This window comes from Zea mays, chromosome 5, assembly GCF_902167145.1.
Source record: "Zea mays cultivar B73 chromosome 5, Zm-B73-REFERENCE-NAM-5.0, whole genome shotgun sequence".
Classification (NCBI taxonomy): domain Eukaryota; kingdom Viridiplantae; phylum Streptophyta; class Magnoliopsida; order Poales; family Poaceae; genus Zea; species Zea mays.
Window position 1 is genome coordinate 166,893,993 of NC_050100.1, and position 11,947 is coordinate 166,905,939.

At 41.5% G+C, this 11,947-nt stretch overlaps 1 protein-coding gene across 1 annotated transcript; it reads left to right on the forward strand.

The window, feature by feature from the left end:
* The first annotated feature begins 1,098 nt into the window (after positions 1 to 1,098).
* Positions 1,099 to 11,416, forward strand: LOC100282359 (ubiquitin-activating enzyme E1 domain-containing protein 1). The gene is made up of 14 exons (NM_001371854.1): positions 1,099 to 1,280; positions 1,385 to 1,450; positions 1,565 to 1,678; positions 2,142 to 2,270; positions 2,440 to 2,508; positions 2,909 to 3,055; positions 3,168 to 3,204; positions 3,742 to 3,824; positions 4,045 to 4,119; positions 9,576 to 9,650; positions 10,087 to 10,173; positions 10,252 to 10,367; positions 10,879 to 10,925; positions 11,008 to 11,416. The coding sequence occupies exons 1-14, from the start codon at positions 1,194 to 1,196 to the stop codon at positions 11,151 to 11,153; spliced, it is 1,278 nt and encodes a 425-aa protein (NP_001358783.1). The 5' UTR covers positions 1,099 to 1,193; the 3' UTR covers positions 11,154 to 11,416.
* Positions 11,417 to 11,947: the final 531 nt, after the last annotated feature.

The following is an 11,947-nucleotide window of genomic DNA, read 5'->3' on the forward strand; positions in this document are numbered from 1 at the left end:
CCCCACAACTTGTGGAGCGATGAACGTATGTGAGCTCACTCTTGCTGTCTCACACCCCCCCCACAGGAGAAGAACAGGTGGTCGAAGAGGAGCCGCCTAACACTGAGGAGTTTGATCTGATCTAGGTGGCGTTTCTCAGTCGACATTGGCGCCGACGATCCTTAGTTCATTTTATACTTATTGTTTTCTTTTATTTTGTAAGACTTCCGCTATGTAATAAGTACTCTGATTATTGTGACATTTATCTCTATACACTCTGTTATTATATATGTTGTCTTCTTTGGCGCATGTATGAGATGCACCCGGCTTTGTCCCTTAAAGCCGGGTGTTACAATTTGCTAATGACTTATGAGGATCTGTCAAAGCCTAAGTAGTCTTTTCATCTTTAAGTCGGTTCCCCTTTCTGCCACTATGCCGAAGCTCCCCTGCGCATAGCTTCGGCTATGCACCATCCCTCGTACGGCTTGGTGATCAGCCCGTCCTTCATCTCAATCCTCCTTCGTCTAGCTTAAGCTTCGTCCTGATCGTACTTCATGTTCATAATCTGGGTCCGAAGATATCTGTTCATACATTTCACTTGAAAGATATTGTCAAATCATGTTTTTGAGGACCTTCGGAGAACGAAGGCCCCCAACAGCACATTTCCCTAAAACGACTAGTTTTTATTTTCATATTCAAAAAATGGTTTTTAGGTTTATCGACCAGTTTTCGATGTTTCCAGGGCGATTTTCGGTGTTTCTCGGTGGTTTTCGGTTTTTTCGGTAAAATTCAGTGTACATGTTTTTAAATTTAAAATGCAAATTTTAGGACGATGAAATTTATTATTTTAAAAAAATGTTAATTGGCTTTTAAAAAAATTAAAATTAATTATGAGATATATAAGAATACTTAGAAAAATATTTTGTTTTTATCTTATACTTTTTATTTCTGATTTTATATTTTCCCAAAAATTTTAAATTTTAAACGAAATGTTTAAAAAAATCGGCCAGAAATGGAGCCAGAGCTCCACGAGCTACCAAACGGGACCTGCCACGTCATGTGGAACGCGTCATAGGTGTGAGTGTGTGACACTGACACCTGAGACCAGCTCTCCTGCTTCGCGGCTGTCTCTTTCATCGGCCACCCACGGCGGCGGAGCATAGCACTGATAGCAGTAAGCAAGCAGCGGAGACGCCGGAGAGCGGTGAAGAAGCATGGAGATGGAGCAGCTCTGCTCGCTGCTCCGCGACCTCGACGCGCTCAAGCAGCATCCCGACGACCTCACTTCCACCATCGATCGGGTATCCCTCCCATCCGGGTGCACCATGGATCTCGGCAGTTTTATAGCAATCTCCTCTTCTTCCGTGCCTTTCCAAATCTTGATCCCGGCTCATCTGATTGCTAGATGCGGGAGCGGCTAGTGGCGATGATGAATCCGGCAGCCGGTGCCGCTTCTCGATCCAAGATTAAGGTACGATCTGATGCTGATTTCCGCGTTTCAGGCGCTCTGCCCTGTGCAGATTGAGTGCCATAATTTTGAACAAATCGGGAATTTTACTCTGTTTGCGCGAAATTTGGGATGCAGGACATGAGTGCAGAAGTGGTGGACAACAATCCCTACAGCAGACTTATGGCGTTGCAACGGATGGGCGTAGTGGAGAATTATGAGCGCATCAGGGACTACTCCGTTGCCATCGTTGTAAGCATCCTACTCACCTGGTTTAACACTGATACTCTTCAAACTTAGTTACATCAGTATGGAATTTCGATTTTCGAAATTGGCATTTACTTCCATCCTTGAGTAGAGGAAGCCTCTCCATGGTACTAGTATGCACTGGAAATGTCATTGAGATATCACGAGGCTCAAGGGTCTCTTCGGACCATGCGAACTAGAGTATCTTTATCTGTATTGAGATCGATCTAGGTATACCATGTACTATGTGGTTAATATGGAAAATATAGTTATAATGCCCGTTTAGAACAACCAGCTATCGAGCTATTGTTATTTTTGCATGTTGATGTATTTAAGACAACAATTCAAAGTTGGGAAACAGCAGAATTCGTAGCTTCATCACATCATACATGAAAAGATAATTTAACACACATAGATGGGGGAATTCAACTCAGAGCAAACCTTTGATTCATTGTCATTCTCTTTACAGGGCATAGGTGGCGTTGGTAGTGTTGCTGCGGAGATGCTCACTAGATGTGGAATTGGACGACTGTTGTTGTATGATTACGACACGGTCGAGTTGGCTAACATGAATAGGTTGTTCTTTCGCCCAGAACAGGTAAACTACGAGGACAGTATGTTATGTGTTTGCCTTACCTTTTGTGGTTGTTTGTTTTACACCAAGACGTTTTTCATGTTGAAGTACTTAAGTTCAGTGTTCTGCAAGATTGCAAGAACATAATTCAAACCAGACCATGACTATATTCAGTCCATTTATACTTTGTTAGGTTGGAATGACCAAAACAGATGCCGCTGTACAGACACTTTCTGGAATAAATCCTGATGTTGTGTTGGAGGTGAGCAACTATGGCCAGTATCAATATTATCTGTTAGCCTTTTTTCCTACATCAGTAAACCAAATCATTTCATTAGATTCTGAGCATCATTAGTTTTTGGTAGAGGTGACGGATCTAGGGTGTGCAATTTTTGTTGAACTAACTATTCTTAATGTTTTCTACTTTCCATTACTTATTCATCTTGCACTGTATATGTATAGAACTAGAAGTTTTTGTTGTACTGTTTCCTCTTTACTATCTTTATTACGTACTCCAACTTGGTACATTGCCTTATGACAAGCAAAATAGCAGACATGATTTCTTTTCTTAGGCCGTATTGGATGGAGTAGCAATACCATTGTATTCCTTGATTCCTTCTACTTATAAGAAAACAGATCCTAACTTCTCTTTTCTACTATAGAGCTACTCATTGAATATTACTACAGTCAAAGGTTTCGAAACATTTTTGGCAAGTTTAAAAGCACAAAGTTCTCATGAGCGTAGCACTGGAGTTAATCTTGTCTTGAGTTGCGTCGATAACTATGAAGCTCGTATGGTTGTAAATCAGGTGATTTGTGCACTCAACTAAATTATTTGGTCCCTCCATGTGCCTTAGTCATGTATTATGCGCAGTTCATTGGTAGGAATTTTCTTATTTGTTATTTTTATCTGCTTTCCAGGCATGCAATGAGCTTGGTCAGACGTGGATGGAGTCTGGTAAGTTGTAAATCACATTTATTGACACAAAATTTTCCAGAAACCGCATTCCTATTAATGAACAATTAACAATATGCTTTTTTCCTACTTTTCTTGCGCAATGCTGCTATTGTATCTCATTGTATACCCTAATCACACCTCAAATGTGCCAAACCAGCATCACTTGTATAGTGTTTTCTCCTTGTTTTATGTCACTAGTCATCAGTATCCTTCAGCCATGATACTTGGTCATCAGTTTAACCTTGTGCATTGCTAATTTTTTCAAGGCACACAAGGGAAACTGATTTCTGTCAGGATTCTATTTTACTGTGTTACTGTTTATTTTTTTTTTGGTAAGGATGTTTGACATAGTTATACAGTTTAGATCAGTGCTTCACATAATTTGTTTGGAAATCAGCATATAATTGTAATCCACATAAATATATACACAAGTTTAAACTTTGAAGCTTACAGGACTACAGATTTACAGCCCATTCTTTATTAAACTCAGTGTTAGTGACGGTACAATGCTGAGATAACTTCTATGAGTATGTACAGGTGTCTCAGAAGATGCTGTTTCTGGTCATATACAACTGCTGGTTCCTGGTGAAACTGCATGTTTTGCATGTGCTCCTCCATTGGTATGTTCTTTTGATCTTATATTTACTATTGTTTAATGTTGTCAGTGTGCTTTTGTGAATTTGGTAATTTTAGATTGTGGATGTGTGTTTCTTATTGTGATCTCTACCAATTCCAGTGCTGAAATTTCAATGGTTATTCTGGCTTATGAACTTCCATAATATTTCATTTTTATTTCTGTATCATTTCTTGCTTACTTGTCTTTAATACCTTCAATCATAGGTTGTAGCATCTGGAGTGGATGAGCGTACACTTAAGAGAGAAGGTGTTTGTGCTGCCTCTTTGCCAACTACAATGGTGAGGCGTTGTTTTATCCTTTTACCATTTCTTTTGTACTATTGTCTGCCATTGTTTCGATGCTTGATTCAGGTGATATTTCAATTATTTGTGTTGTGTAGTGTCGGGTAGCCTTGGTTCTCAATGTTATCAGCGCGTATGCTCCTCAAGTAGGCCTTAATGAGAACTCAAAGAGGTAGTTCTTGGAAGGCTTGGAGGACATGGTTAGTAGTGTGCCAGTTGGCGAGAAGCTCTTCATAGGAGGAGATCTCAATGGCCATGTGGGTACATCTAGCACCAGTTTCGAGGGTGTGCATGGAGGCTTCGGCTTTGGGATTAGGAATCAAGGAGAGGAAATCCTGAACTTTGCCCTAGCCTATGACATGTTTATAGCAAACACTTTCTTTAGGAAGAGGAAATCCCACCTGGTGACCTTCAGTAGTGGCCAACACACTAGCCAGATTGATTTCGTCTCTTGAGAAAAGAGGACAGGCATGCCTGCTTAGATTGCAAGGTTATACCTGGAGAGTGTGTGGTAACCCAACATAAGCTTGTTGTAGCTGACTTTCGTTTTAAGATTCGTTTTCAACAGAATAAGCATAACTAGGTCACTAGAACAAAGTGGTGGAAGCTTAAAGGGGATGTGGCCCAAACTTTCAAGGAGAGAGTTATCGAGGAGGGCCCTTGGGCAGAAGAGGGAGACGCAAACATCATGTGGAGGAAGATGGCGACATGCATCCGAAAGATAGCTTCAGAAGAGTTTGGGTTGAGTCAAGGAAACAGAAGGGAAGTTAAAGACACTTGGTGGTGGAACGAAGATGTCCAAAAGACTATCAAGGAGAAGAAAGATTGCTACAAATGCTTACATCATGACAAGTGTGCAGACAACATAGAGAAGTACAGGATAGCGAAGAAGCCTGCAAAGCATGCAGTTAGTAGAGCTCGGGGTCAAGCCTATGACGACCTTTATCAACGGTTGGACATAAAGCAGGGAGAAAAGGATTTCTATAGGATGGCCAAGATTCGTGAAAGGAAGACAAGGGATGTCAACCAAGTCAAATGCATTAAGGATGAAGCAAACCAACTATTAGTGAAGAATGAAGAGATCAAGAACAGATGGAAGGAGTACTTCAACAAATTGTTCAATGGAGGGAATGAGAGTTCTACAATATAATTGGACGAACCATTCGATGACAACAACAGGGGTTTTGTACGAAGGATACAAGAATATGAAGTTAAGGAGGCGCTAAAAAGGATGAAGGTAGGAAAGGCGATGGGCCCTGATGGTATCCCTAATCCCTATTGAGGTATGGAGATGCCTTGGAGACATAGCAATAATATGGCTGACTAAGCTTTTCAACACCATCTTTCGGACAAACAGAATGCCCGACGAGTGGCGGCGGAGTACGTTAGTACCAATCTTCAAGAACAAAGGAGATGTTCAAAGTTGTACTAATTACCGTGGAATTAAGCTCATGAGCCATACAATGAAGCTATGGGAGAGAGTCATTGAACATCCCTACGGAAGATGACGAGCGTGACCCAAAATCAGTTTGGTTTCATGCCTGGGAGATCAACTATGGAGGCCATTTTCTTACTAAGACAACTTATGGAGAGATTCAGAGAACAAAATAAAGACCTGCATATGGTCTTCATAGACTTGGAGAAGGCTTATGACAAAGTATCTAGGAGTGTAATATGGTGGGCCTTGGAAAAACACAAAGTAGCAACAAAGTACATTAATCTTATTAAAGATATGTACACTAATGTTGTGACAAGTGTCCGAACAAGTGATGGAGACACCGATGACTTTCCAATTAACATAGGACTACATCAAGGGTCGGCTTTAAGCCCTTATCTTTTCGCTTTGGTGATAGATGAGGTCACAAGGGACATACAAGGAGATATACCATGGTGTATGCTTTTTGCCGATGATGTGGTACTTATTGAGGAGAGTAGGAGTGGTGTTTCACAAAAGTTGGAATTGTGGAGGCAGACGCTGGAAGCAAAAGGTTTTAGGCTTAGTAGGTCTAAAACAGAGTATATGAAGTGTGATTTCAGTGCCATGGGGTATGAGGATGGCGATGTTAGTCTTGATGGGCAAGTGGTACCCAAGAAAGACACTTTTCGTTACTTAGGATCAATGCTTCAGAAGGAGGGAGACATCGATGAGGATGTCAGTCATATAATTAAAGCTGGATGGTTGAAGTGGCGGCAAGCTGCGAGTGTCTTATGCGACCCCCGGGTGCCACACAAACTAAAAGGCAAATTCTATAGGACAGCAATCCGGCCGGCTATGTTGTATGGAGCAGAATGTTGGCCCATTAAAAGACGACATGTCCAACAACTAAGTGTGGCAGAGATGCATATGTTGCGCTGGATATGTGGCCACACAAGGAGAGATCGAGTCCGGAATGATGATATACGATAGAGAGTAGGAGTGGCGCCAATTGAGGAGAAGCTTATGCAACATCGTTTGAGATGGTTTGCACATATCCAACAAAGACCTGAAGAGGCACCAGTGCATATCGGAATAATTAGGCGTCCCGAGAATGTGAAGAGAGGTAGAGGTCGACCAACCTTGACGTGGACAGAGGCTGTGAAGAGGGACCTGAAGTAGTGGAATATTGATAAAGAGCTCGCCGTGGATAGGAAGGGGTGGAAGTGTGCAATTCACGTGCCAGAACCCTGATTTGTAGTTTCGCTTTTCCTCCTTAATCGTTTGACCTTTTCTTGTGCCTCTTTAGATCTTGCTGGTTCTTGTGGGTTTTATCTCTTTTTATGTGTTTTCCTGTTTCGTCATTTTTCGGTTCTCCTTTGCCTTTGTCCCCCTTTTCTTTTCTTTGGGGGTTGAGCTCTAAGGTTTTCATACGGGGTTTCATCTCTAGCCTACCCCAACGTGCTTGGGACAAAAAGGCTTTGTTGTTGTTGTTGTTGTTGTTGTTGTTGTAGTGCCGGGTAGCCTTATATGGACTGGTGCCGCTTTTCATTAGTTTTGAGACATCATTATTTTTCCATGTATTTTGTTTTTTGTCATTATATTAAGAAGAACAAAGGGAGTCTTAGAAGACTCATACACACCCATTAAGGCAGGTTTCCTTGCAGTATAAAGCATGATCAACTGCAATGTAGGGGGAGGAGGATTCATGATAACTTTATGCTTGTCCAACAAATTGTGAAGTTGCTCCATAAGAAGAAAGAACCACATATCCTTCTTAAGTTGGACATCTCCAAGGCTTTTGACTCTGTTTCTTGGTCGTTCCTTTTGGAGGTTTTAAGGAAAATGGGATTTGGTCAGCGTTGGCGGGATCTCCTTTGTTTATTACTGTCTACTTCTTCCACTCAGATTTTAGTCAATGGAGAGCCTGGGGACATCATTATTCATCGTCGCGGCCTCAGGCAGGGAGATCCTCTTTCTCCAATGCTCTTTATCCTAGTCATGGATACTCTGAATTCTTTAATCAACTATGCCACTTCGTTGGGTTTGCTTCAACCTATTGCTGTTCAGCAGGTCAGGCATCATGTTTCCTTCTATGCTGATGATGTTGTAGTTTTCTTGAGGCCTCACATTCTGGATCTGGTTTCGGTCAGACGCATTCTTGATTTATTTGGTCACGCCTCAGGCCTCCGGACCAACCTGGTTAAGAGCTCGGTCTCCCCTATTCATTGTTCCGATGATGAGCTGGCTCTTTCTGTGGAAACTCTCTCTTGTTCGGTTAAAGCTTTTCCTTGCACTTATTTGGGACTTCCTCTCACAACCTGTAAGCCTTCTAAAGAGGTGTTGCTGGCCTTTGTGGATAAGGTGGCAGATTACCTTCCTGGGTGGAAAGCTTCTTTGTTGAATAGGGCTGGGCGTCTTGTGCTTGTGAAAGTGGTTCTCACTGCTGTTCCTATTTATTGGCTTATAGCTTTGGATCTCCCGAAATGGTTCATCAAGGCTGTTGATAAAAAGCGGCGGGGGTTCTTGTGGAAGGGACATCAACAAGCTAATGGAGGAAACTGCCTGGTAGCTTGGGATAAGGTCCAGAGACCTCTTCAGTATGGCGGCCTTGGAATCCATAATCTTGAGCTTCTAGGTTGGGCCTTGAGAATTAGATGGCTTTGGGCTCAGAAGACTGATGTGGAGAGGCCGTGGGCTGGACTCTCAATTTCTATTCCCTATAAAGCTCGGGCCCTCTTTGATATGGCTGTGAATGCCGTGGTTGGGAATGGTGAGAAAATTATTTTCTGGACTGACCGTTGGTTGGATGGGCTTACTATGGCTGAGATGGCACCCAATCTTTTCAGAACTGTCCCTATGCGAACTGCTAAGCGAAAGACTGTGGCTCAGGCTTTGTTTGGGCGGAGTTGGGTTCGTGATATCAAGGGTGCTCTTACTGTTCAGGTTTTAATTGAGTACCTCCAGGTCTGGGATTTTGTTGAGGAGGTCGTTCTGCAAGCTGATGTTCCTGATCAATTCAGATGGAAGTTGACACAAGATGGCTGTTATAGCAGCAAGTCTGCGTATGAGGCCTTCTTCGTGGGCTCTACCAAGTTTGGCCCTTGGAAGAGAATCTGGAAAACCTGGGCCCCGTCGCGTTGTAAGTTCTTCTTATGGTTGGTGCACCATAATCGGGTTTGGACCGCTGATCGTCTTGAGCGCAGAAATCTGCCCCATCCAGTGTCTTGTCCATTTTGTGACCAGATGACTGAGACGGTGCATCACTTGTTGGTTGGATGTGTGTTTGCTCGCCAAATTTGGGCCCTGATCCTTCAATAGTTGGGGCTGCTGCAGTTGGCTCCTCAGCCCTCAGTGTCTCGGTTCTCAGGTTGGTGGAAGAGAACTGTTGCTGCTGTTCCTAAGGGGCTTCGTAGAGGCCTCAATTCTCTAATTACGTTAGTGGCTTGGGAGATTTGGAAGCACCGCAACAGGTGTGTCTTTGACAATTCAAGACCATGTGTTGTGGAAGTGCTAAAAGCTGTTAATGTGGAGGGGGGGCTTTGGTGTTTGGCTGGAGCTTCCAAGCTCCAGGAACTTGTTTTTGGGTCGGTGCCTAATGGAGCTTAATTAGCTCTGTAGGTTGTGGTCGCCTTCTTCATTGATGTGGCGCGACGGTTGTATTTAAGGGAAGGCGTGTGTGTGTTGGTGTTTGTGTTTCGGGTCACTCTTGACCTTTGTACCTCCTTTCTTCCTTAAATGAAATGACGCGCAGTTCTCCTGCGCTGTTCGAGAAAAAAAAGATCAACTGCAATGTAAAATGGAAGCTATATTTGTGTGGCTGACTAGTTGCCTTTTATGTGTAATATCTACATTATTTTCTCAACTTTGTTGGAAACAACTGCAATCCACTAGATCAGACATTTCATGATTTTGTACTACCACTCTGAGCCTCTGAGGATGCACTGCAGTCTTTGCACTTAGAATTCTTCTTTCGTCTTCACCAGAAGTTCATACTTCCTCTCCTGTTCCTTTTTAGGTCTAAATATGGTTTTTGCAGGGTGTTGTTGCGGGTCTCCTGGTCCAGAATGCTCTGAAATATTTGTTGAACTTTGGACAAGTTTCCCGTTACTTGGTAATTACTTGATTTTAACTATGTGCATTGCTAATCCTGCAAACTTCACTGAGGGTTTGTTTTGTTTGGAGGTTTCCATCTATTCTAAATGTTAAGTCCTTTCGGACAGTCACAGTCTCAACTCTCCAATGTGAAGCTTTAAATAGTGCAAACTATGTATCATGAAAGCAATTTCCATGATAAATAATCGCAACCATGCACCAAGTTAGACTTTCCATATATAGATGGGCCAAATTAAAAAAATGTCCTTTATAGAATCCTAAAGTAACCTACATTTGAAATTGGAGGGAGGATATTTGTTAGGGTTAATACAAATAATTTTGGGCTTGATAGGTTAGGCCACCATGTTCCATGTTGATCCAGTATATCCATCCCTAAATTTCATTTGAATGTTAGTTTTGAAAAATCTTTTTATCTATTCATTCGTGATTTGCAGGGATATAACTCACTTAAGGATTATTTCCCTGCAATGGAAATGAGGCCAAATCCACAATGCTCGAATCCAGCATGTGTTCTCAGACAGGTGTTTGTCTTTCCCACAAATTATTGCTATGTCTAAATATGAAAGCTGATGAAGGATTTCTAACACCATCATTTTCAGAAAGAATATATGGAATCCAAACCTGCTAGAGATGCAGCAGCGAAGACTAAGATGGAAGCTGAAGCATCCACAGAAAATGAATGTCCTGTCCACCTAGACAATGAGTGGAATATTAGGTACATCATTCGACATCAAGTTAAATTTATTTTGTTCCAGAATACTGATTTATTGAATTATTTGTGTTAACAACGTTCGTCAAAGATATTTATTATTTACTTAAAAGTACTACTAAATGTTTCGTTAGCTACCATTTCAATTCAGTGGGTTATCCATATATAGCTAACTGAATAACATTGTGGACCAATGGAACATTGTACCGACGTCCAAAGTTGAAACCACATAATTTCTTGAGCAACCTCATTAGCAAGATTACATCGTAGTTGAAAATATAGTTCAGATGTTTTGACTAAAAGTTTATGGCTAGCCTGAACTATTCTTTTTAATAGAGCATATGATACTGAATTACTGAAACTAATTGGTATTTGGCTAGTACTTTCATGCTGGTGTCGCTGTATTAGTGTATTTCCAGTATTTTGTTTGCCTACTGAACAGCAAATTGACTTGCCTTGATTCATAAATATGAGTTTGGCGTCATGTCTAATTTAGAGCTTCTATTCTTGTATGCAGTGTTGTTGATGATGAAACTGAGACATCAAGCATTCGAAACACTCCAGGTAAATGGAATGACACTTTCAGATCAGAACAAAGTACATCTCCTCTATCCGCCGGGCACCTTTTTACACTGAAATTCTACAGATATCCTACCAGAAGGTCTTGTCCGTGAGCTTCCAGACGCTGATTCATACGCAGGACCAGCTGCTCCAGTGAGTTCCAGCGCTATTGATGATGATGATGATCTCGAGGAGCTCCAGCGTCAACTTGATGCCCTAAACGCATCTTAGCCTTAATAAGTAGGCTAGTTCATCTGCGCCTTAATTGGCTTCTCCCCAATCCCAACTTGGATGGGGAAGATGATTTACATACTGTTTTTCGGAGTTGGTAAATTCATAGCACCGTGGTAAAAGAAAAAGGAGAAAATGATAGCTATACTGGTTTTGGGAGTTTTGACTTACAGTTTTGGTTGAGATCTGAGAACATGTGCATGTCTGAGCCAGACAGCTCGTCGGTAATGGTACTAATGTCTGAATTTTTGTTGCTGTTGATATTCAAAGGTTTTATCTGGAACCGTCATTTCTTATTGAGAGGTTCCACTACTGCTTCCTGTCAACATTGGTAAAGTTTAATCCCGCTTCGTATCATCTGAGTTGGAATGATAACAATCGAAGATTCAAAACATATATGTATGTAGAACCGAAACCGCGGTACAATGCCATTTGTTCATCAGAGTGGAAAATAAACTAATTCTCTGTTAGAGCAACTCTGAGCTAAAAAGGTTAGCCAAATTTAAAGGTTAGCCAAATTTATTGAATTAGTTACCCTCTAAAATAGATTTTACAAGAAAGGAGTAGGCTAGTCCAACGAACTTTTGTAAATTCAAAACTATGTATCACGAGTGAAGCAAGCTACTAAAAATAGATAGGGAAAAATAGAGGGAAGGTGGAGAACTACTAAATTTTAAGAGTCATTTATAAACTCTTTTAGAGACATTTTTCTTCAAATAATAGCTAAATTTATCTTCACAAAACAATCTGGTCAACCTTTTGGAGTTACTCTTAGCCTACTGTTGTTTATATCC

What these genes read in the sequence shown, in the direction of transcription:
- LOC100282359 (NM_001371854.1), top strand. Translation starts at nt 1,194, where the DNA reads ATGGAGATGGAGCAGCTCTGCTCGCTGCTCCGCGACCTCGACGCGCTC. An exon ending in CCTCTTTGCCAACTACAATG is followed by an intron (nt 4,120 to 9,575) that starts GTGAGGCGTTGT and finishes TGGTTTTTGCAG; the next exon opens with GGTGTTGTTGCGGGTCTCCT. An exon ending in CAGCATGTGTTCTCAGACAG is followed by an intron (nt 10,174 to 10,251) that starts GTGTTTGTCTTT and finishes CATCATTTTCAG; the next exon opens with AAAGAATATATGGAATCCAA.